This window comes from Myotis myotis, unplaced genomic scaffold (genome assembly GCF_014108235.1).
Source record: "Myotis myotis isolate mMyoMyo1 unplaced genomic scaffold, mMyoMyo1.p scaffold_m19_p_1, whole genome shotgun sequence".
NCBI lineage: Eukaryota > Metazoa > Chordata > Mammalia > Chiroptera > Vespertilionidae > Myotis > Myotis myotis.
This window is the reverse complement of record NW_023416313.1, coordinates 58,021,583-58,046,082: the sequence shown is the minus strand read 5'-3', so window position 1 is coordinate 58,046,082 and position 24,500 is coordinate 58,021,583. Positions and strand designations below refer to the sequence as shown.

At 39.7% G+C, this 24,500-nt stretch overlaps 1 protein-coding gene across 31 annotated transcripts in view; it reads right to left on the bottom strand.

Moving 5' to 3' along the window:
• PTPN13 (protein tyrosine phosphatase non-receptor type 13) overlaps positions 1-24,500 on the bottom strand; it is a 212,291-nt gene that overhangs the window by 83,928 nt on the left and 103,863 nt on the right. For 30 of the 31 annotated variants that reach the window (XR_004972633.1, XR_004972635.1, XR_004972634.1 and 27 more), the window contains 8 exons: positions 16,766-16,988; positions 13,095-13,169; positions 12,779-12,953; positions 9,940-10,093; positions 9,532-9,670; positions 8,541-8,693; positions 7,853-8,035; positions 73-235 (listed from right to left, as the gene is read on the bottom strand). Coding sequence is in view for 28 of the 31 variants with exons in the window: in XM_036338751.1 (XP_036194644.1) it covers positions 73-235; positions 7,853-8,035; positions 8,541-8,693; positions 9,532-9,670; positions 9,940-10,093; positions 12,779-12,953; positions 13,095-13,169; positions 16,766-16,988 (1,265 nt within the window). In the remaining 3 variants the exon portion in view is untranslated. The remainder of the gene's footprint in view (positions 1-72; positions 236-7,852; positions 8,036-8,540; positions 8,694-9,531; positions 9,671-9,939; positions 10,094-12,778; positions 12,954-13,094; positions 13,170-16,765; positions 16,989-24,500) is intronic. The other variant, XM_036338815.1, reaches the window with a different exon arrangement.

Below are 24,500 nucleotides of genomic sequence, written 5' to 3'. Positions count from 1 at the left end.
GTGCTTTTAAAATTTGTGGCAAAAACCATGCATACACCCCGGAGTCATCTGTCATCGTTTGTGTCTCCTTACCAATATCTTGGGCATCTTGGTTGCTCTGTCTTGCTTTCATCTGTAGCTGGAACTTATGCTGGGAAGAGCAGAGATGCAGCAGGTACTGGCATACCTTGCTGTTGTCTGTCTGGAAGGCATGTTTTATTCCATCTGATGTATTCTGCAATGTGATTTTCTTCTTCTACAATATTAATCAGGGGCATTAATTATTAGGATATTTCCCTATCACTTTAATACATGACCAAATTTATAAACAATAATTAACATGTAAATATTATTATTTCACATTATTAGGCATAAGTATTCCTTGACCTACATTCAATACAAGTATAGAAAAATATAAACCAGTATTACTAAAAATTCAGAAAACAAATGAAATTAATATCATTTGCATGTACAGAAATTATAGCCTAAATCAGACTATATACCAGCCACCAGCAAGGAAAACATAGTTTAATGAGATTATTGATATTTTTAGTTTGCTGCAATGCTTAGAAACACCAAACCTATTTGAAATGGAAAGTACAAGAAATGTAAGTTTTACTGTCTTGGATAAAGAAAATGAAGTTCAACAAAAGTTGATTTATTAATATCTATATATATAAAAGCCGAAGCGACTGAACGACTGGTCAACTGGTTGCTATGATGCACACTGACCACCAGGGGGCAGACGCTCAATGCAGGAGCTGCCAGCTGGGGGTCAGTGCACTCCCACAGCCAACCTCCCGTGGCCGGCCAACCTCCAGTGGCCCCATCCCCCCGGCCAACTGGCCAACCTCCAGCAGTCCCTCCCCATGGCTGGCCAGCCCCGATCGGCCCTGATCAGGACTGGGTGAGACGGCCCTGATCAGCCCCGATCACCAGCCAGGCTGAGGGACTCCACCCATGCACAAATTTGTGCACTGGGCCTCTACTATAATAATAAGAGCTGTGATTCAGTCAAGAAGAATCTTGGTATGAAAGCTGATATGGAAGTTGCAGGAAGTTAAAAGAAAAATTTGGAATGGAGATGCACTGAATAATGAAACTGCTGAGCTGAAAAATGAACACATCAATTTTTAGAGATGGTAATTCTTAAAAAATTCAGGGAAAGAAGAACCACAAATTAGTCTTGTTTCCCTGATGTTTCTTGAAAAACAAATCTTTCTTGTGTAAGAAGGGCATCCTAAAATGTGACTCATGTGCTGAGGCTTGAAGGTGATCTGTGTGCCTTAAAAGTCTAGCATTCAAAATGCGAGATCTAAGACTAATGTGTCTGGAGAACTGCTTGAGTCCAGGTAGACTGTACACTAGTTCTTGGCTTCTTCTATAGTACAAATTATTCTCCCTACTTCATGTCCCTTGTCTTTGACTTCAAATGCAGAAATAAGTAAGCATAGAAAAGTCAATTTGGAAGGCTCACAAAAGATACAATCATGGAGTATTATTCAAACTTCATTCATGCAGGTGACATTTTCATAATTTCTGGTCTTGTTTATAAATTGCTTACGTACATATATTCACTTAAAGAAACTTTATATCACAACTGTAAACAGAAAGTCAGTATCACTTGCCATAAATAGAATCCAACTATAAAAATATGTAATCAATGTAATAAAAACAAAATAGGAAGCTGTTGCCAATGAAATCTCTGGGACCCTGTTCTCTTTGTTAAAAAAACAAAACAAAAAACCAGCATTCCAAAATGGCTGCAGAGTAGTGGAAGCTACACTCACCCCTGCTCCCAGACTCAAACCGAATTTACAGTTAAATTATAGAGCAATCAACCTGAATCACCAGCTGAATGTTAGCTGAACAGAACTACCATAACCAAGGGTTTGCAGAAGCCACATAGAGATTGGTCAGAGGGCTGCAGAAGGGGCACGTGAGGGAAGCAACCAATCGATGTGTCTCTCTCAAATTGATGTTTCTCTCTCCCCTAACTCTCTCCTATCCTCCCTTTCTTTCTATTCTCTCTGAAAATCACCTTAGGAAAAAATGGCCTAAGGTGAAGATTAGAAAAAAAGAATTTAAAAAAATGAGGAAACCCCAGGTGAGGGGCTGAGAGGCTGGAGGGTATCTCAACTGCAAAACTCCCTGCGGAGGGATCTGCTCGCTGCACCCAGCAGTGATCTTTGGAGCCCTCATTTTCTGGGCAGGCTCTTGGCAGAGACTCAGTGACTGTGGCTTTAAAAAGGGGACGGGTCTCCCCAGCCTGGTGTGCAGAGCCAGCACCCACCCTGACAACCTGATGAATCACTTGGCTGGCCCCACCCTGTTGAGTTCAGCTGCTCAGGGAAGCCAGAGTGCTATGCAGAGCTGGGACTTTTGGTGCACATCTCCTGCAGAAACTTTGTCTAGGAAACAGATGGGTGGGTGTGGGGTTGTGTGGCCACGTTACAGGGGGACCACTTCTATCTCCCCTGTGAGATAACCCCATGCTACCCCAGGAGGGAGAAGAGGTGACCAATCCCCTCCTACAGGTTTGCAGGCACCACCCCCAAAGGGAGACTGTTTGAATCTACTCTTCCAAATTCCAGATAACGTGCTCTGCAGGGGGGAGTGAGAGCTGGGACATTCAGAATGTGAGTGTCTGGGAAGCTATTGTTTGGGACTAGGACAAAGTGCTTGCCCCCCTTCTGTGGGCTAGACCAGCATCACACAAGAGACTCTTGATCTGTCCCCCTGAACTTGGTGACTCTGCCAGGCTGAGCTTGCTCCTGCAGAGGGGATGGCTGGCTGCACCCAACCTGAGCCTGTAGTGAGCCTGTCCAACGAACTAGAACTGGAGACTCTAGCAGAGACTAAATGGTTTGATTGAATTGGGGCCAATTTCCCATCAAGATACCTTCATCATAAAGCCATTATAACAATTTTGGGAGTCATAGCAGATCTACCTAATACAGAGAGACAAGATGGGGAGACAAAGAAATGTGCCTCAAAAGAAAGAGCAAGAGAAACCCTAGAAAATGTATCAAATGAAATGGAAGCAATCAAAATACCAGATGAAGAGTTTAGAACAATGGTTATAGGACTATTCAGGGACCTTAGTAGAAGAATGGATGATCTCAGTGAGAACTTAAAGAAATTGTAAGAATTAAAAAGGACACAGAAACCATAAAAAATAACTAGTCAGAAATGAAGAATACACTAGAAGGAATAAATGGCAGGTTAGATGAAACAGAGGAGCGAATCAGCAATTTAGAGGACAAGATACCAGTAAGTACCCAAGCAGAGCATCAAAAAGAAAAAAGGTCCTGGCTGGCATTGCTCAGTGGTTAGAATGTCAGCCTGTACAATGAAGGGTCACAGGTTCGATTCCTGTCAAGGGCACATACCTGGGTTGTAGGTTTGATTCCAGGCCCTGGTTGGGGCACGTGAGGGAAGCAACCAATCGATGTGTCTGTCTCAAATTGATATTTCTCTCTCCCCCAACTCTCTCCTATCCTCCCCTTCTTTCTATTCTCTCTGAAAATCACCTTAGGAAAAAATATCCTAAGGTGAGGATTAGAAAAAAAGAATTTAAAAAAGTGAGGAAAGCCTAAGGGACCTCTGGGACAATGACAAGATAACAACATCCATATCATAGGAGGTCCCAGAAGAAGAAGAGAGTGAGCAAGGGATAGAGAACCAGTTTTAAGAAATAATGGCTGAAAACTTCCCTAAATCGTGAAGGAAAAAGTCATACAAGTATAGGAAGTATAGAGAGTCCCAATCAAGATGAACCCAAAGAGGGCCACAGCAAGACATATCATAATTAAAATACCAAAGATTAAAGACAAAGAGTGAATTTTAAAAGCCAAAAGAATAAAGCAATTAGTACCTACAAAGGTGTTTCCATAACTTTCAGCTGATTTCTCAATAAAAACACTTCAGGCAGAGGGATTGGCATGAAACATTAAAAATGGTGAAAAGCCAGGACCTACAACCAAGATTACTCTATCCAGCAAGTCTGTCATTAAAACTGAAGGCAGCCCTAACCGGTTTGGCTGAGTGGATAGAGCATCAGCCTGTGGACTCAAGGGTCCCAGGTTCGATTCTGGTCAAGGGCATGTACCTTAGTTGCGGGCACATCCCCAGTAGGGGGTGTGCAAGAGGCAGCTGATCGATGTTTCTCTCTCATCTATGTTTCTAACTCTCTATCCCTCTCCCTTCCTCTCTGTAAAAAATCAATAAAATATATTAAAAAAAAACAAAAAAACAAACAAAAAAACAAAACTGAAGGCAAAATAAAGAGCTTCACAGACAAAAAACACACACACACACAAAAAAAACCCCCCCCAAAATTAAAGGAATTCATTACCACCAAACCAGTATTGAAAGAAATGTTAAAGGGCCTACTTTAAGAAAAAGAAAAAAAGAAACACAGAGCGAGAGGAACATAGATATGAAGAATAAAATGGCTATATACACCTATCAATAATAACCTTAAATGTAAATGTATTAAATGCTCCAATGAAAAGACATAAGGTAACTGAATGGATAAGAATATGACTCAGGCCCTGGACAGTGGCTCACTTGGTTGGAGTGCTGTTCCATACACCAAAAAGTTAAGGGTTCGATTCCCAGTCAGGGCACATACCTAGATCGAAGGTTGAGGGTTTGATCCCTGGTTAGGGCGTGTACGGGAGGCAACCAATCGATGTTTCTCTCTCACATAAATGTTTCTCTCTCTCTCTTTCTTTCTCTAAAATCAATAAAAAAATATCCTCAGGTGAGGATAAAAAAAGAAAAAAAAAGAAAAGAAAAAATGATGCAATCAAACCTAGATTCTCAAATGTCTCCCATCTCGAACAATTTGCTTCTCAACCTGACAATGCTTTTTATGCTGATACTTAAATGATCAGTCACATGTCTCTCAGGTGACAAAGGAGAGAATGTGCAAGTATGAGTCAGTTTACCACTGTTAAAATCTCAGGATATTGTGTTATGAATATTTTTGTGTGTTTTTTTTGCTTTTGTTGCTGCTTATTATTATTATTATATTTTGATTTTTTTTTACTGTACATTTCATTTCCTTTTTGTTAAATTTTCATTTACATTTCATGTCCTTTTTGTTTTTAAAGTGTTTATTTATAGATTAAACAGTAGACATGTACTGTATATAAGAAAGGTTAAAACAGGGAATCATTTGGGGGTCTGGAATGGATTAATTTCATTTAAATTATTTCTAATGGGAAAATATGATTTGGTTTTTGAACAACCTTCCAAGCGAATTAAGTTTGGGAAATGAGGTTCCACTGTATACGCTGTCTACAAGAGATCAGCCTCAGAACAAAAAAATACACAGACTGAAAGTGAAGAGATGGAAAGGAATTATTCCATGCAAATGGAAACAAACAAACAAAAAGCTGGAGTAGCAACTCTTATACATGGACAAAATGCACGTCAAAACAAAGGCCATTAACAAGAGATAAAGAGGTCATTACATAATACTAAAGCGATCAATCCAGTGAGTGGTTGTAACCTTTGTAAACATATATACACCCAACATAGGAGCACCTAAATGTATAACGAAAATCTTGGTGGAAATTAAGAGAGAGAACGACAGCAATACAATCATAGTAGAAGATTTTAACACCTCACTGTCATCAATGGAGCGATCTTCCAGACAAAAAAATCAATAAGGCAATGGAAACCTTAAATGACACACTGGATCAGCAGGATTTAATTGATATTTACAGACCATTTCATCTCAAAGCAGCAGCATACACATCCTTCTCAAGTACACATGGAACATTCTAAAGACAGACCACATGTTAGGACACAAAATAAGTCTTAACAAATTCAAGAAGATTGAAATCACATCAAGTAAATTCTCTGACCACAATGGTATGAAAGTAGAAATCAATTACAATAAAAGAAACTGAAAAACATTAAAACACATGGAGGCTAAACAGCATGTTATTAAACAGTGAATGGGTTAACAATGAGATCAAGGAAGAAATTAAAAATGACCTGGAAACAAATTAAAATGAACACACAACAATCCCAAATCTATGAGACACAGAGAAAGCAGTCCTGAAAGGGAAGTTCATAGCATTATAGGCCTACCTCAAATAAATAATCTAAACCTACAACCTAAAAGAACTAGAAAAAAAACCCAAAACACAATAAACAAAGCCCAGAGTAAGTAGAAGGAAGGAAATCATAAAGATCAGAGTGTAAATAAATGACATAGAGACTGGAAAAAAAAACATACAAAAGATCAATGACACCAAGAACTGGCTTTATGAAAAGATAAACTAAACTGATGACTCTTTAACCTGACTCATCAAGAAAAATAATAGAGTGAACCCAAATAAACAAAGAGAGACATGAAAGAGGAGTAACAACTGACACCACAGAAATACAGAGGATTGGAAGAAAATATTATGACCAGTTATATACCAACAAATTGGACAACCTGGACAAAATGGACAAATGTCTAGAAACATACAATATTCCAAAAGTAAATCAGGAAGAATTAGAAAACCTGATTAGACTGATTACAACTAATGAAACTGAAGTAGTAATAAAATAATATAAAAAACTCTCAGCAAACATAAGTCTTGGACCGGATGGCTTCACAGGTGTATTTTACCAAACACCCAAAGAAGAACTAACACCTATCCTCAAACTATTCCAAAAAAAATTCAATAGGAGGGAAGACTTTCAAGCTCTTTTTATGAGGCCAATTTTATACTAATTCCAAAACCAGAGAAAGACACTACAAAGAAAGGGAAACTATAGGCCAATATCCCTGATGAACATAGATGCTAAAATCTGCAACTAAATATTAGCAAACTGGATGTATTAGCAATACATTAAAAAGATCATACACCATGATCAAGTGGGATTTATTCCGGGATGCAAGGTTGGTACAATATTTGTGAAACAGTTTAATTCGTTATAAATCCAGGTAAGTTTCTGGTCTTGACCACCTTGAGAAGATGAGGATGGTCTGGGCTTACCAGTTGAACATATCACCTGGTAATCTTAGTTTACCAGGTTTCAGAGGAAACCAATCAACTAACAATTAGGTCTATAATTGATCTCAAAAGTCTCTAGGTTGAAGATTATTCAGAGTCAGTTGGGGCCTTGTTATTGATATTTTTATAAACATTGTTGGATGAGACTATATTTCTGCTCAAACATAAACTAAAGATGTCAGTAGTTCCTGAATATCATTAAAAAAACAAATACCTGAATATATTTCTGACTCATCTCTGGGGTTTGCCAATTGCTTTCCAATGGTCAGAATAAAAATACGCCTTTATAGTTCACTATCTTTCATAAACGTGATTTTCTAAATATACTTTTCTAACTTTATGTCTATAGAGAATATACACTAAAACTTAAAACTGCAGAAAGTTCTGGGATTAGTTCATAAAATCAAGTAAATCTCTAGACCACTGAGATTCAAATAGTTGCTGTGAGGGGCCTATTATTGGGCAAGACAAAGTTCACTGTGGTTAAAATAGTTATCTATCTTAAATACATTAAAGGGGTTTCTCCATGTGAGAAGTTAATACCCTAGAATAAGTTCTGAATTAACAGAAAAGTCAACTAGGTTGCAATTTAACTGAAGTTAATTGAGCATATAACCAGCTAGGAATGTCTAATATTGTTTTTTAAATCACTTCCTGAGAAAACCAAAAACAAACCTCAATAATACTTCCTACAGCTAAGAAAGAAGAGTGAAATACAAAATATTAAGGCATATTAGTCCTACTGAATGACAAGGTTTTAAATTTAAGTAAAGTCAATTAATATGTTACATTTGAAATTGAGAACGCCTATTTAAAAATATAATCAAATGGGGTTAAATTAGACATACTGAAAATGAAATCTTCTTGGTTTCCCTCCATGGAAAGCGAAGGACCAATGTTCGAACTCCATTGTGAACCTCAAATACAAGGACACCTTTAGAACAGACTCCTAGTAATATTCCAGTTTGTGACTTTTTCTCAGGGTGCACCCGGTGAAAATGAACTCCATATTCTGTCAGTCTTTGGCAGACCTGTTGGAACAATACCATACACCTTGCTAAGAGGTGACAAAAAGATACAGAACTTGTACCAATGTAGTTTAATACAGAAAGGGTAGTCTTTTCAACAAATGTTGCAAAAACAATTGAATATTCACACGCCAAGAAAATGAATCTCAATCCTTATTACACCCAATCTATGAAAATTAACCCCAAAATGAACCACAGATTTACATATAGGAGCTAAACTATAAAACTTAGAAACTCTTTGTCACTGTGGGTTAGACAAAGATTTCTTAGATGGGACATAAAAAGCATGAAGCATGGAATCCATAGACAGATAGATACGGGTTCAAATCAGAGTTTTACCCCACATAATAGCCTTTTTGAGTCTCAGTTCCCTCATTTACAAAAGAATTAAAATACCATGATTTTAGTCAGGAATAAATAAAATGAGATAATTCATAGTATCATTTATTGGCATCTTGCTTACTTTGAAACAGATACAAAGCTTATCACTATAATCTTGTGTAGTTACCTTTAAAAATTCTGACTCCGTCTCTTTTTCAGAAGCTCCTGCATAGGTATTATGCAATTTGGGCAACTCTTCTTTAATATAGGACAAATCAAGTTTCTCCATCACTCTGGGAGGCAAATAATGCTCCAGTCTAAAATAAGACACACCATGAACCTAGAAAGGAGAATATTTTTGTAAGCAATTGTTTGCCCTTTTCCTCCTACTTAAAAGTTCTTGCCTCAACCAAGAGATAAGATGCCTCTATTTATACTTTTCTCTGAGAAGTGAGTTTTAAAGGAAATGCATCAGTCTCTCTCTCTTTTATTCAGTGAGGTAGTATGACTGAACTGATTGGAAAACTTGAGGCGAGCCAAATGTCACTATAGGGTTAATGTTCTGTAGGATGCTGCTTGAGTGGTATAGTCTCTTGCTCCCTCTTAAATCCACTTAAATTCTAGAATATTTGGGCTTGAACATCTATTCTCCATACAGTGAACTCTGCTGAGCTCTCAGCCCATTACTGCATGGATCCATGTGGAAAGTAGAAGATCCCTTTGATCCAGATTTGACTGGTAACTCTGTGTCTAGTTAGTATCTACCAGGTAGAAATTGGGAAAAGGGTAAATGTTAGATAGCCCGAAACTCTGAAATAGGCTAATTTAAAAAAAGATAGACTGATGGGAAGGAAGGAAGGGAGGAAGGGAGGGAGGAAGGGAGGGAGGGAGGGAGGGAGGGAGGGAGGGAGGGAGGGAGGGAGGGAGGGAGGAAGGAAGGAAGGAAGGAAGGAAGGAAGGAAGGAAGGAAGGAAGGAAGGAAGGGAGGAAAGAAATCCCACAGTGTATGATTGTATATAACCAAAGTACATGGGGAACTTGGTCATTTTGAAGTACCAAACTAGCTTCAAAAATCTCTAGATCTAAACAGCCAACACCTCAACTAGATTTAGTCTTTAATTATGCTGAGAATAAGAACAGTAATGCAAAAGTGGTCCTGGAGAAAAAAAATATCCCACCTCTGGCTGATAATCTCCATACTCAGCCTGGAGAGCCAAGGAGGCCAACAGTAAAGAGGTTTCATCATCACAGTGCATTCTCTCCTCCAAGATATCTTTTCGCAACTGAAGATAATACTGGTGACAGGTCAGAGTATGTCTGGAAAATAAATACAAACACAAGACATCTGGGCTTTATCCTCAATCTTGAGGTAATTTGTATTATTGGCAGATAAGTTTAGTTTCCAAGACAGTTTATAATGAAGCTTTTAAGCCACAATTATTGAATAAACGATGCCGAAGAAATTATTTCTTTTATGATAAAGGAAACATTATAATTGATCAGATCAAATAGTTCAGTATCAGTAAACTAACGGGTCAAAAACCCAGGGGTCAAGAAGAGAAAAATAGAAACTCTTGCGTACTCACTGGATTAGACTAACATCATCCATGAAAAATTTAATTCGGAAAAACAAAGTAAAATTAACAGTGGCTTTGTTCTTTTTCTTCGGTTCTTCTTTCCATCCCTCTGGGGCCACTTTGGTTAATTTTAAATCAGGATCCACGAAGAAATATTCATTATCTAAAACAAAATAAGAAAACATTCAGATAAAAGAAATATTGAATAAAATAAAATTATGAAGAAATATGACAGGGTGCTCTGAGGCAATATGGCTTAGTCTTTTAAGAATGAGGGGTCTTGCCCTGGCCGGTTTTGCTCAGTGGCTAGGGCGTCAGCCTGTGGACTGAAGGGTCCCGGGTTCGATTCTGGTCAAAGGCACATTCTAGGGTTGTGGGCTCAATCTCCAGTGGGGGATGTCAGGAGGCAGCTGATCAATGATTCTCTCTCATCATTGATGTTTCTATCTCTCTCTCTGCCTCTCCCTTCCTCCCTGAAATTAATACAAATATAGTTAAAAAAAGAATGAGAGGTCTTGCCCTAATGGGTGTGGTTCAGTGGTTAGAGTGTTGGCCTATGCATCAAAGGATCTCAGGTTCAATTCTGGTCAAGGGCATGTACCTGAGTTGCAGGTTCAATCCCTGGCCCCAGTTGGGTGCAGGAGGCAACCAATTCATGTGTCCCTCTCACATCAATGTTTTTCTCTCTCCCATCAATGTTTCTCTCTCTCTTCCCACTCCCTCCCTTCCATTCTCTCTAAAAATTAATGGGAAAGATATCCTCGGGTGAGGATTAACAACCACAGGAAAAAAAAAAAATAAAGAATGAGGGGTTTGAAGACAGATAAACCTGAATTTAACTTCTGGCCACATCATTTGCTATCTATGTAATAATGAATAAACTTAACCTCTCTAGACATCAATTTTCTTGTCTGTAAAATGAGGATAGTGCCATTTCCTGCAATTCCTACTTTATAAGGCTGTTGTAGGGATCACATGACATAATGGATATAAAACACTTGGTAAAGTGTGTGGCACATGGTAAGCATTCAATAAACATTAGTTATTATTTATTACTAGAGGCCCAGTGCACGAATTCATGCACTGCCAGGGTAAGGAGACACAGGAGGTTGGCTGGCTGGCCCCACCCCTGATCAGGGTGGGGAGGGCCAATAGGGGGCGGGGCCAGCTGGGGGAAGGAGCTGCGGGCAGTTGGCTGGTTGGCCCCACACCCTGGTCGAACTCCCAATCGAACTCCCAGTCAAGAGGACAATTTGCATATTAGGGTTTTATTATACAGGAGGATACTGAGCTACCAGCTGAAATCTAGGAAGAACAGTCATCATTTTAAAAATTTATTTTATTATTATTATTTGTTTTAATCCTCACCCAAGGATATTCTTTTCCATTGAGTTTTTAGAGAGAGTGAAAGGGAAGGAAGAGGAGGGGAGAGAAAAACATCAATTTGAGAGAGACACATCGACTAGTTGCCTCCTGCCCCCAACTAGGGGCAGGGAGCGAACCTGCAACTAAGGTACGTGCCCTGGACTGGGAATGGAACCCATGACCCTTCAGTAAGAGGGCTGATACTCTAACCACTGAGCAAAACTGGCCAGAGTTATTTTTTTTAAATCATCACTTAAGTATTATTGACCCTCTCCAAATAATAGATTATTCACTAAAATTTGATTTATCCAGAATGTTTAAGAAATTAGGTATATTATATATAGAAATTTTAATTAATTGAATATCTTTAATTAGTATTATCTATTTAGCATAAAATTGTAATTAGTAAAGTGAAAGAAAACCAATTGGCACTAATTGAATATTTACTGGATGACTACAAAATGGAGTATTAGTTTTTAAGAAAAGAATTCAATAAACTGAATTAAAAGAAATATTTCTCTTATCCTGATCTGGCAGGGTTTCAGGATGGTTTGATCCTTCAATTATAATTTATGGTACTTCGTTGTCTAAGCTTTCTAAGATAAATTCTGAGGTAAACAGGAATCTGAAACATTAAAGAGCAATTTATAAACATAACAATTTAAAGAGACTTATTAAGCCCAACTACAAAGGGCTTCTTATTGCTATGGAAATTCTAACTGACAATCAGGAGCGACTTCCAGTGAAGCTGTGCTCTGAGCCACTATAGATGTGAAAGTGGATCAGATGAGGAGAAAATATGTGAAGTCATATTTTCAGTCATCCACCAGCAACATTTATAAAGACACTGTATATTTTAGGATAGTAGGCTAAAGAAGGTGAAGTGAAGATTATGAAATAGGGTCCTGCTATATAGTCCTATTAGCAGGATACTAACTTCTAGAATACATAAGCAGGCAATTGACATATATAATGGTCCTCAAAATATAACAATTAAAATCCATTTTTATATAGCCAAAAGCCAAAGAAAAATCTTCATAATCAAGGGCAGAAGATACAAAAAAGACACAGCCACTAAAACAATGCATCTTGCCCTAGCTGGTTTTGCTCAGTAGATAGAGTATCGGCCTATGACTGAAGGGTTCTGGGTTCAAGTCCAGCCATGGGCACAAACCTTGGTTGCAGGCTCGTTGCCAGCCTGGGCCCTGGTTGTTGGCTCATGCAGGAGGCAACCAATCCATGTGTTTCTCTCTGTCTTTCCCTCTCTCTTCCACTCTCTCTAAAAATCAATGGAAAAAAGGAAGAAAACAAAAAACAAAAACAATGTACCTAGTTAGAAGAAGGAAGGGAGTTCCTAGACTCCTACTCCTCCCTGCTGAATGTTTATGTAATTACTATTTCTCAAAGCAAGGTTGGGCATAACAAGTCAGTCAAATTGTTGCCAAGTTTTCATATTGCAACCCGAATTTAAAAATTTTGGTACCTTTGAGGACAGCTAAAGCAAACAAATGATGTTCCACCAAGCCAATATGGGCCACAACCATATCAAACACATCTTTACATATGGTTTTGGTATCACAAGTCAGTTCCAATCTCTGCCCACTCAGGAGCATTACATTTACTTTTCTTCGGTTATCCTCATTCTTCCCTTTCTTTGTCTACAATTGGAAAAAAAAAAAAAGAAAAAAGAATGGCATCTATTAAAGTAAACTTTGTAAGAATTTCAACTGTTTTTTTTTCCTTCAAATCATTACTGAAATTATTTTCTAAGAGTGATACAAATTGGTTTTATTACTTACAAGGATAGACCGTGGCAAATCCAAAGATACAAAAGGTTCTATCGTCATTTTCACAAACTCGGGGCCAAAGAAATTCTGCAAATCACATAATAAGTAAAATTAAGAGATTTAATTATTCTAGCTCTTTCCTTCAAAAGAAATAATGTAATAATAAAAATAAATTACATGTAAAGCAACCTGATTAGAAGTAGGTGACCTGAAACAAAAGCAGAAACTTTCAATAAAGGAGGACAGTGGAGTTGACCAGACCAGGAAGGGAAGGTGCCTTACACTCAGTGTGGACAGAAGCTTTTCCTCAGCTCTGTTTTCTACCAGTGATGTCAAATGAAAAGCCTAGTTTTATACTGTTTCACAAGATTTTCCATTTTTGGACTCCAAAATGACTCAGACTCTTAAAAGCACAATAGCAGTCTTAATGGTTGAAGTAATATAGAGTTTCAAGCTCATTAAGGATGTGGTTTAATATTGCTAATGTGTGAAGGGATTGTACAGAATCTCACTGTTTTAGAGAGTGAGACTGAATCTGTCCTAAAACAAGTCATAATTAAAAAACCAAAATATATAAAATACTGTGATTGTCAAAATATACATTTGTGATTACAAAATATTCATATCCATCTGTAAGTATGTTCTTGGAACCCTGTGACACTATTCTTTTGTTCAAAATACTGACTATTAGGGATAGTATATGTATCATAGCTTCTGCCCCTTACTGCTGTCTCAAGTAAGAAAATCCTATCTCAGGAGCTGGGAGGACTTGGGAGAGGGAGAAAGTGGAGTCCACACACCACAGTTATTGCTTCTCAATGTACTCTTTACCTTGACCTACTGTATATCCAGGGTTTCTGCCCAGAGGGCAGAACTGATTGAGGAGATATCTTAAATCAAGATAGACTCCAGGTCAGAGTAGGATCAGAATAGATTGAAAGACTATGTCCAAATGGACAAAAGGTGGGAAAAAAGCAGGGCTAATCTTGAAGCCAAAGGCAGGTGGTGTGTGGGTATGAACTCATGGAGGCTCCGGAAGTTTTATTTTTATGTTGTTTTTTTCTTTGCATTCGGCTGTACAGATCATTTTATTGCTCGGTGTGGGAATTCTACCCAATTAACCAAGTGTGAAACATGACAGATACCATTTAAGTAAAAGTTTAACATTATGGGTTTGTTAATAATCAACGAATGAACCAATAGGGCACATTTTAAACAAGAATAGAAATAGAGCAGAAAAAAATGAGAATGGCCTGCCATGGGAAACAGAATTTAATATAGATCAACTACGGCAACAGGGTATGAACAAGTTAAAATGTGTCTGCATCAAGAGTTATATAAAAACAAAATTAAATAAAAATTTATGTTTTGGGAAAGAACATTAATTCACTTGTGGAATTGTTCCTCTAATACTAGTACTCTTATTCAGCCCCCAAAACATACCCTTCTTGCTCTTTTCAGAAAACAACAACAAACACCATCCCACCATGTGACCATTTAATGACCAGCAGTTCAAATTCTCTAGTCACTAATAAAGCATGTCTCTGATAAAGTGTTTTCACAATAGCCAGGCACTGACTGCCTATATGACAGCACAGGTTTTTAGTGGGATGACACGTAATAGTGGCATATTGTAAGGGTACAGACTGCCATTTATATGAATCTCTAATGAGCCAAAGTTTTACATAAATTCTATGATTTAGGAAAGTGATGTGTATATATGTGTGCCTTTTATGCTTTATGTGTGCCTTTAATTATCAGAAGCTCATGCTTCTGATAATTAAACTTAGTATGAGACCCTGCCTATTGCCTAATTTTGACAAAGATATTTTTTGTAACTAGAGGCCCAGTGCATGAAATTTGGGCAGGGGGGGGGCCCTTAGCCCAGCCTGCACTCTCTCTAATCTGGGACCCCTCGGGGGACATCCCTCTCACAATCCTGGACCACTGGCTCCTAATCGCTCACCTGCCTGCCTGCCTGGTCACCCCTAACTGCCCCCCCCACCCTTACTAGCCTGATCATCTCACTGCCTCTGTGTGCCGGCCTGATGGCCCCTAACTGCCCACCCCTGCCGGCCTGGTAGTCCCTATCTGCCCCCTGCTGCTGGCCAGGTCGCCCCTAACTGCACCACCCCCCACCAGCCTGGTTGCCCCTAACTGCACCCCCCCCCCCCTGCCAGCCTGGTTGTCCCCTGATGGTCTGGTAACCCCCAAAAGCCCCCCCTGCCGGCCTGGTTGCCCCTCACAGCCCCCCTCCCAGCCTGGTCACCCCATGCAGCCTGTTGTTCAGTTGTTTGGTTGTCCCTCACTAACCTCCCTGCCGGCCTGGTCACAGGCAGCCATCTTGTGAGGGTGTGATGGTCAATTTGCATATTATCACTTAATTATATAGGATAATAAAGTACCTTCTTTTCAGTTTAAAACAAATTCAGTATGTTTATTGGAATTTAATAACTTTAAAATGGGACAGTGTCTTATCAATTACAACTCAATTCCAGATTTTAAAAATTAAAACAAAACAGAAGAGGGTAATATATTTTCTGAGTGCAGAACAAAAAAAGAAAAAAAATAATTCTAGATTTTATCCCTTTTACTAGTATTTATTTTGCTTTTGAAGAATGATTTGTAAAGGAACAATACAAATGAAAGATTGCCTCACCTACCAAATTGGTGGTGATGAGGATGATAATATCTGGAGTAGGTAAGAATACAGTGAAACAGGCATGATCATAAAAGCATAAATTAGTATAAACTTTTTGAAGAGGGCAATTTAATAATATGTGTCAAATGTCTTAAAAGGTGTTGCCTTTGATTTGGCTATTTTATTTGGAGGAACATATTTGCAAAGATTTGGCTATAGGGATGTTCAAAGGAGCAATGCTTGCAATAGCAATAAAAAAAAATAACAAATTAGAAAAATTTAAAATGTCCAATAATTAGAAACTTATTAAAGAAAGTATGGGCCCTAGCCAGCCTTGGTCTGTGGACCAGTAGGGGGTGTGCAGGAAGCAGGTGATCAATGATTCTTTCTCATTGATGTTTCTCTCTCCCCCACTTCCTTCCTCTCTGAAATCAATAAACATATATTTTTTTAAAAGGAAAAATAATTATGGTACATGGTAAATTCACAAAATGGAATACTTTACTGCCCTTAACAATAATATTATAGAAGTTGTAAAATTTTCCAAGATATTTTACATGAAATAAGAAGTCTGCTCATTTTGAGCTTATGTTTATAAAAATAAATGGCATATATTGAAACAAAAATAAACCAACGGAAACACATAAAAAATCCCTCACAGATATAAAATGCATATTTGTTTATCCTTGTGTTTGGATATTGTAATATGAGGGTATATGCTTGGAGCTACCATGACTATAAAGTGAATTATTGCCACAATTCTGAAAATGACAGAGCAGAAAGACGGAATGTCCTTGATAACATTCATGAGCTTCTGAACTAACCTTGAACATCTATCTGCTCTTCTTGGGTTTTGATATAATGAATTTCTTATTAAAAAATGATCCCCACAATGCTGAATAAAGCCAGCTATGAAAACTAACGTGAGATTTCAATTTCATTTACAGGCAACTTTAGGATCTCTATAGAATATTTAAGATTCTTTGCATAACGTTTCCCCATGAGACAAAGTTCAGATGCAGTAATCTGAGAATCAACTTACCCTTAGTTTTCTTTGAGTCATGGCTGTTTCTAGAGCCATTTCTCTTAAAGGATCCCTGGTGATGTCAAGCATGGAAGCTTTGATTGTATCCCCTGGATAAAGGCTCAACCGAGACTGTCTAAGGGCCATTCTAGCTTGGAGCTGCATCATTTCTTCTTCTTGCCGTTTTAGCATAATCTCTTGATTAATTAAGTTGCCTTCAAGGGGTGTTTCATATTGTCTGCTATATAAAAAAAGTGGAGAAAAGTAAGGATGGGGAAGAAAACAGTTATTTTAAGTCTAATCAATAAAAACCAAGTTAGCTTGGCTGGTGTGGCTCAGTGATTGAGCTTCAACCCATGAACCAGGAGGTCACTGGTTTGATTCCCAGTCAGGGCACATGCCTGGTTGTGGCCTCAATCCCAGTAGGGGGCGTACAAGAGGCAGCCAATCTATGTTTCTCTTTCATTGATGTTTCTCTCTATCATTCTCCCTTCCTCTCTGTAAAAATCAATAAAACCTATTAAAAAAATAAAAACCATGTTAAATAAAGTAATCAAGAATTTAAACAAATTTTATATTTGTCATCTCAGAAGAACCCTTGCAGTTCTACTTCTTTTCAATCCTCACCAGAGGATATTTTTCCATTAATTTTTAGAGAGAGTGGAAGGGAAGGGGAGAGGTAGAGAGAGAGAAACATCGATGTGAGAGAGACACATCGATTGGTTGCCTCCTGCATGTGCCCCAACTAGGGCAGGGGATAGAACCTGCAACCAATTAGGGCTCAGTTCTACTTTTAATGTACTGATATAATATGCTGTCCCACTTTCTGTGGGTGTATCTATTTTCTCCACCTCTCCTCTGAACATGTAGCATCCTATGAAAACTGCTTCCCCTAGAACTCTCTCAGATTGGGGCTGTTTTATCCTTTTTTAAAAAAATATGTTTTTTAAATTCAATTTTTAGAGAAAGAGGAAGGGAGAGGGATAGAGAAACATCAAAGAGAAAAGTATCCATTGATTGCTTCCTGCACGCTAGTGAGCCCGCAACCCAGGCATGTGCCCTGATAGGGAATTAAACCAGTGACCTCTTGCTGCATAGGACAATGCTCAGCCAACTGAGCTGTTCTACACTTACAGTCCTGAAAACCTGGGCCTGGTGATGGGATTGAGATTCCTCTTAATACTAATTTCAGCTTCCAGATGATTAGTCACGCTCCTCCATTAAGCCCCAGGTTCCTTGAAGTACATGCTATGAAATCATACCATCCACAGCTCTGCTTTGCTTTAGACATTTATTGTCTCTACTAGAGGCCCAGTGCATGAAATTCGTGCATGGGTAGGGTCCCTAGCAGCAGCCAGCTACAGCATCCCTTCCTCTGGTGGGTTGCCTGTAGCTGGCCGGGGCCTCCCTTTCTGTGGTTGGCTGGCTGGCTCCGCCCCCTGGTCAAACTCCTGGTAGAGGGAACAATTTGCAAATTAGGCTTTTATTATTTAGGACTAGAGGTTCAGTGCACGAAATTCGTGCACTCAGGGGGTCCCTCAGCCTGGCCTGCACCCTCTCACAGTCCAGGAGCCCTTGGGGGATGTCCGACTCGGGGGGAGAGGGCTTAAGCCGTCAGTCAGACATTCTTAGTGCTGCTGCGGAGGTGGGAGAGGCTCCTGCCACTGCCACTGTGCTCGCCAGCCATGAGCCCAGCTTCTGGCTGAGTAGTGCTACCCCTATGGGATTGGACCAAAACCAGCTCTCTGAAATCCCCCAAGGAGTCCAGGATTGCGACAGGGCGCAGGCCAGGCCAAGGGACCCCACCGGTGCATGATCAAGGCCTGGGAGAAACGCGGGAGGTTGGCCAGCCAGGGAGGGACTGCAGGAGGGCTCCAGGGCATGTCCAGCCCCTCTCGCTGAGGACCCCAGCAGCAAGCTAACCTACTGGTTAGAGCGTCTGCCCCCTGGTGGTCAGTGCATGTCATAGTGAGCAGTTCAGCTGCCTTAGCATATCATTAGCATATTATGTTTTGATTGGTTGAAGGGCCAACTGGTTGACCGGACACTTAGCATATTAGGCTTTTATTATATAGGATTGGTCGACTCCCCTTATTTATTAAGGACTTAAATGCCCAATCCAGCCCTGGCCAGTTATGTTCAATGGTTAGAGCATTGGCCCATGCACTGAAGCATCTGGGATTTGATTCCTAATCAAGAGCATGTACCTCAGTTGCTGGCTTGATCCCTAGCACTTCCATGTGAGAGGCAACTAATTGATGTCTCTCACATTGACGTGTCTCTCTCTTTCCCTCTCTCCCTCTCTCCCACCTTCTACTCTACCTAAAAGCGATGGAAAAATATCCTCAGGTGAGGATTTTTTTTAAAAAAAGCCCGACTCAGTCTTTTTCTTCACCTCTACTTCTGTCATCATTCATGGTGGGTTTGTATACACAGGCTGAGGAGTCCTCCAACACTCTGGCCTCCTTCACTGCCACCAGCAACCGACTCTTATGGTCATACTGGCTATTAACAATAACCACGCCAACTCTAAAATTTCCTATTTCTATCCTCCAATACCATCTCTATATAATCTCATTTTTTCTAGCTCACTTCCTCTAATAGTTTTCTTCAAATAATTCATTGACTCTATTAGGAATTTTAATCCATTTACTCCATCACTTTCTCTCTGGCTATCACCCTTCTCTTGCCAATGTATTGCTTGAAATCTAAGCCCATCATTAAAATCACTCCTTTGCATAAACCCGAACTTTCGTAAAACTGCAGAACCATGCTGACTGATCTCACCTGGCTCTCAAGCACTGCCTGGCAACTCATTTTCTTAAGAGAACTATCTATACTAATAAAAGGGTAATATGCTAATTAGACTGGACATCTTCCGGACATCCTTCTGGACAAAGCCACGGTGGTGGGGGCCGAGGTAGTGGCAGTTAGGGGTGACCAGGCCGGCAGGGGAGGGCAGTTAGGAGCGATCAGGCTGGCAAGGGAGAGCAGTTAGGGGGATCAGGCTGGCAGGGGCAAAATAGGGGGATCAGGCAGGCAGGCAGAGAGGTTAGGGGCAATCATGCTGGCAGGCAGGTGAGCAGTTAGGAGCCAGCAGTCCTGGATTGTGAGTCGGATATCCCCCGAGGAGTCCCAGATTGGAGAGGGTGCAGGCCAGGCTGAGGGACCACCCCTCCCACCCCCCACACGAATTTCATGCACCAGGCCTCTAGTTTTATATAATCTCTTCACTTCTTTCCTTTTCTTTTCAAAGCTCCAATACTCTCTCCCTCTTCCTCTCTCAGCTTTTCCTTGGTTTTCTTGGTTAAAAAAAAAAAGAAGCAATCAGGAAATAACTTCCTCATCCTTAACCACCAAACTTTCCAAATTACATCCGTGTGTTTTTCCTTCTCTTCTGTTACAATGAATGGATGTTCTGCACACTTACATAGACCCAAAACCTCTATGTGCATGGGATTCAGTCCCTTTCCCCTACTCAAAGACTTTGCTCCTGCTATTATTCTCACATGCATCAATAGTCTGGTATAGTAGGTTATTCTCATTAGAATTAAAAATGCTATACTATTTCCTACTCAGAATAAACTACCCACCTTTGGTTCCACATCATCTTTAAGATTCTATCTCATTTGTTTTTTGCTGTTATTTAGAGTAAATCTCTTAAAAACTGTCATTTAAATTTTACCTCTACTTCATCTCCCACTCTCTCAGACTCTGACCAATAGTTCCTGTTATTGCACCAAAATTGGTTACAAAAATACTGTCAAAGCCATAGGACAATTATCAATTTTTAATTGTACTTGACCTCTAAGTACCATGTGACATAGTTGCTCAATCTTTTTTCTTCTTGGAACATTTGACTTCTGGAAACCATGCTCTTTATTTTCTATCTGCTTCACAGGCTCCTCCTTTTTCGTGTCTTTTGCTGGATCCTCCTTCATTTCAAATCTCTTAATGTTAGACTAAAACAGTGCACAGACCTCCAGATTTTTCTAGTTCCTATGTACTCCATCTCATTTAGTCACTTGGTCCTAATCACCTATGTTCTTATAACTCCAGTCTCTCCCCTGAATTTTAATTCTATTCGCCTGCGTAGGTGAGTGTTTGACTTGGATGTTAATATGTATCATTAGCCTAATATGTCTAAAACCAAATTATTGATACCTCCTTCCATATCTCAATTATTTTCTGTTTGTTTAGGAAACAACTTGGAGTCATTCTGATTCCTCTTTCTTGAAAATCCCACATCAAATACAGCAGCAAATCCTGAAGGCACAACCTTAAAGATATCTATATTTGACTCTTCTCTATCACTAACAACCTATGCTGTTTACATCTCACACGGGATGCTGTAATTGCCTCCTAACTGGTCTCTTACTCCTGTAAATCCATTCTTAACAGACCAGACCTTCAAAATCCCACTAAAATGTAAATTAGATTCTGGCTCTCTATGCTTTTTAAAAAACATATCTTTAGTGTTTAGAGCAGTGGTTCTCAACCTTCCTAATGCCGTGACCCTTTAATACAGTTCCTCATGTTGTGGTGACCCCCCAATTTCATTGTTACAAATTGAACATAATTAAAGCATAGTGATTAATCACAAAAACAATATGTAATTATATATGTGTTTTCTGATGGTCTTAGGTGACCCCTGTGAAAGGGTCGTTCAACCCCAAAAGGGGTCGTGACCCACAGGTTGAGATCCACTGGTTTAGAGTATTACAGATATCCTCCCTTTCCCCTGCCTTGACCTCTTCCACCCTGCTCCTGTCCCACACCCAGGACTTCCCCACACTATGGTTATGCATATCCTAAATAATAAAAGCCTAATATGCAAATTGACTGAATGGCAGAACAACCAGCAGAATGATCAGTTGCTATTATATGCACTGACCATCAGAGGGCAGATGCTCAACATAGGAGCTGCCCCAAGCCCGCAGGCCCTAGGCCAGCCAAGGTGGGCGCGAGCAGGGGCCCCCTGATTACCCTGCTGGTTACCCTAGAGAGGGAGGCGACGGAGAGCGGCAGCAGGGGGCAGGGCTGGTGAGCGGGTGGTGCCAGGCCCGCCAAGGCAGGTGCCAGCAGGGCCCCCAGATTGCCCTGCTGGTCGCCCTGCAAGGGGAGATGACCAGTGGTGGTGGCGGCAGTGGGGGGCGGGGCCAATGAATGGTTGGTGCCAGGACGGCCAAGGTGGGTGCCAGCGGGGACCCCGATTGCCCCACAGAGGGAGGCAACTGGTGGCAGTGGCAGGGGGCAGGGCTGGTGAGTGGGGGACCCTGATCACCCCACCGATCGACCCACAGATCAGCCCTGATTACCGGCCAGGCCTAGAGACCCTACCCGTGCACGAATTTCATGCACCGGACCTCTAGTATGCATATAAATTCATTGGTTAATCTCTTCCCACCCACCCCCTTCCCTCTGAAATACATCAGTCTGTTGTATGCTTCAAAGTCTCTGGATCTTCTTTATTCATCATATTTTGTTCATTAGATTCCATATATAAGTGAGAGCATGTGATACTTGTCTTTCTCTGACTGGCTTATTTCACTTAGCATGATACTCTTCAGGTCCCTCCTGCTGTTCCAAAGGATAAGAGATCCTTCTTTTTTACATTTACATAGTATTCCATTGTGTAAATGGACCAAAGTTTTTTAATCCATTCATCAATTATTGGTGGGCACTTGGGCTGTTTCCAGATCTTAGCTATTGTAAATGCTGCTATGAACATAGGGGTGCATATATTCTTTCTGATTGGTGTTCCTGCCTTCTGAGGATATATTCCTAGAAGTGGGATCACTGGGTCAAATGGCAGTTCCATTTTCAATTTTTTGAGGAAACTCTACACTGTTTTCCATAGTGGTTGTACCAGTCTGTATTTCTCTATGTTTTCAACCATCCAATGGCTTCCTATTATACTTAGAAAAACATCCAAGTGTTCACCTCAGCTTCTGAGGTCTGACATGATTTGGGTCCTGGTTACCACCCACTCTGTCCTCCACTCACTCTGCTGCAGCCACACTGTCCTTCTCGCTGCTCCTCTAACATGCAACACATCTTCCACACCTCATGGCCTCTGTTCTTGTTGTTCTTTTTGTCTAGAACCCTCTTGCTTCTGATATCTGCATGGTTCACTGCCTCATTTCAAATAGTGTTCTGTTCAAATATAACATCTCGGGAGATGCCTCCTCAGATCACCCTGCCTATGCAACACAGAACTTGGACATCATACCCCTGCACTCTCTATCCCTTTAGACTGCTTATTTTTCTTCGAAGTAGCATCACTCTCTAATGGTGCATTACTTACTTGTTTTTCAATGGTTTATTGGCAATCTCTTAGCCCCAGAATGACCCTTGAGGAACAGTTTTTATCTTGTTCATGTCTCTATCTCCAGTATCTAGAAGTATCCAGCACATGGTAGGTGTTCAACAATCATTTGTTGAACAAATGATTGATTAAATTTGATGGTTCAAAAATATCACTTAATAAGTCAAGGATAATGAACAAAATTTAAATGTATATATTATAATTTCTACCTGTTATTTTTCATCAAATATATCAGCCTTCTTATTCAAATTATTTTATCTGTCCCAAATAATATTTGGTAGAAGTTCTTATAACGACTGAAAAGTTTGAGTGACAAACAAGACAAAACAACAACAACAAAAAAAAACAAACTCAGAAAAACGAAATCATTTAGGAATGAATGAATAGGTTGTTTTGAGACAAAAAAAAATTACCTCATCAAGCAGATAGGCACAGAAGCAGTGGGAACTATACCATGTATAAACTGTATTCAAAGTTAACACTGGAAAACACTTAGCAATGCTCTTTGGAAAACTGCTTTGAATATCCTTTTTGATCACTGAAAGACACTTTTGATAGCTCAGAATCCAAAAATTACTCATTCTGTGGCATCTGACTCATAATTTCCTGTAAATCTCCCCCTATGCATACCCTCTGTTTTACAAATCAATAGCATTGTCTGTATCTGTTTTTCACTTCATACTTGCTAAAGGGAATGGAAAGTTTTATGAGGAACCATGCAACATGTTTAAATACAGCACTATTTATAGATCTGACAAATATGTGACCTCAAGAACAAAACAGGATCTCCTGATTGTGTACCAGCATGTTAAGGATATTATCAGAAACTATGTACACATTCAGGAAATTCTGCACTTGAATAAGGAATTTGGACAGTATTTTAGTTAAAAAGGAGGTGGGTACTGCCATTCTAAAAGAGTAAAATTTAGCATCTTACATTAAAAATAACATATGCACAGACCTAACAATCTACTTCTTGAAATATTTTTCTTTCACCTATACCTTTTATCTAATGCATGTATAATGAACACCACATTGGGAGTTTACCTCTTTTTTAAAAAAATATATTTTTTATTGATTTTTTTATAGAGAGGAAGGGAGAGGGATAGAAACATCAATGAGAGAGAAACATCGATCAGCTGCCTCTTGCACACCTCCTACTGGGGATGTGCCCACAACCAAGGTACATGCCCTTGACCGGAATCGAACCTGGGACCTTTCAGTCCACAGGCCGACGCTCTATCCACTAAGCCAAACCAGTTAGGGTGGGAGTTTACCTCTTAAAGTGTGAAATAAAAAATAGTTTCTCACTAAAACATGACTTGATGAGCTAAGATGACCTTAAAGTTTCCAATATAAAACTTAGACAAAAAACAAACAAAACAAAAAACTAAGACAGTCTCATAATCTTGATGCTTTTGACAT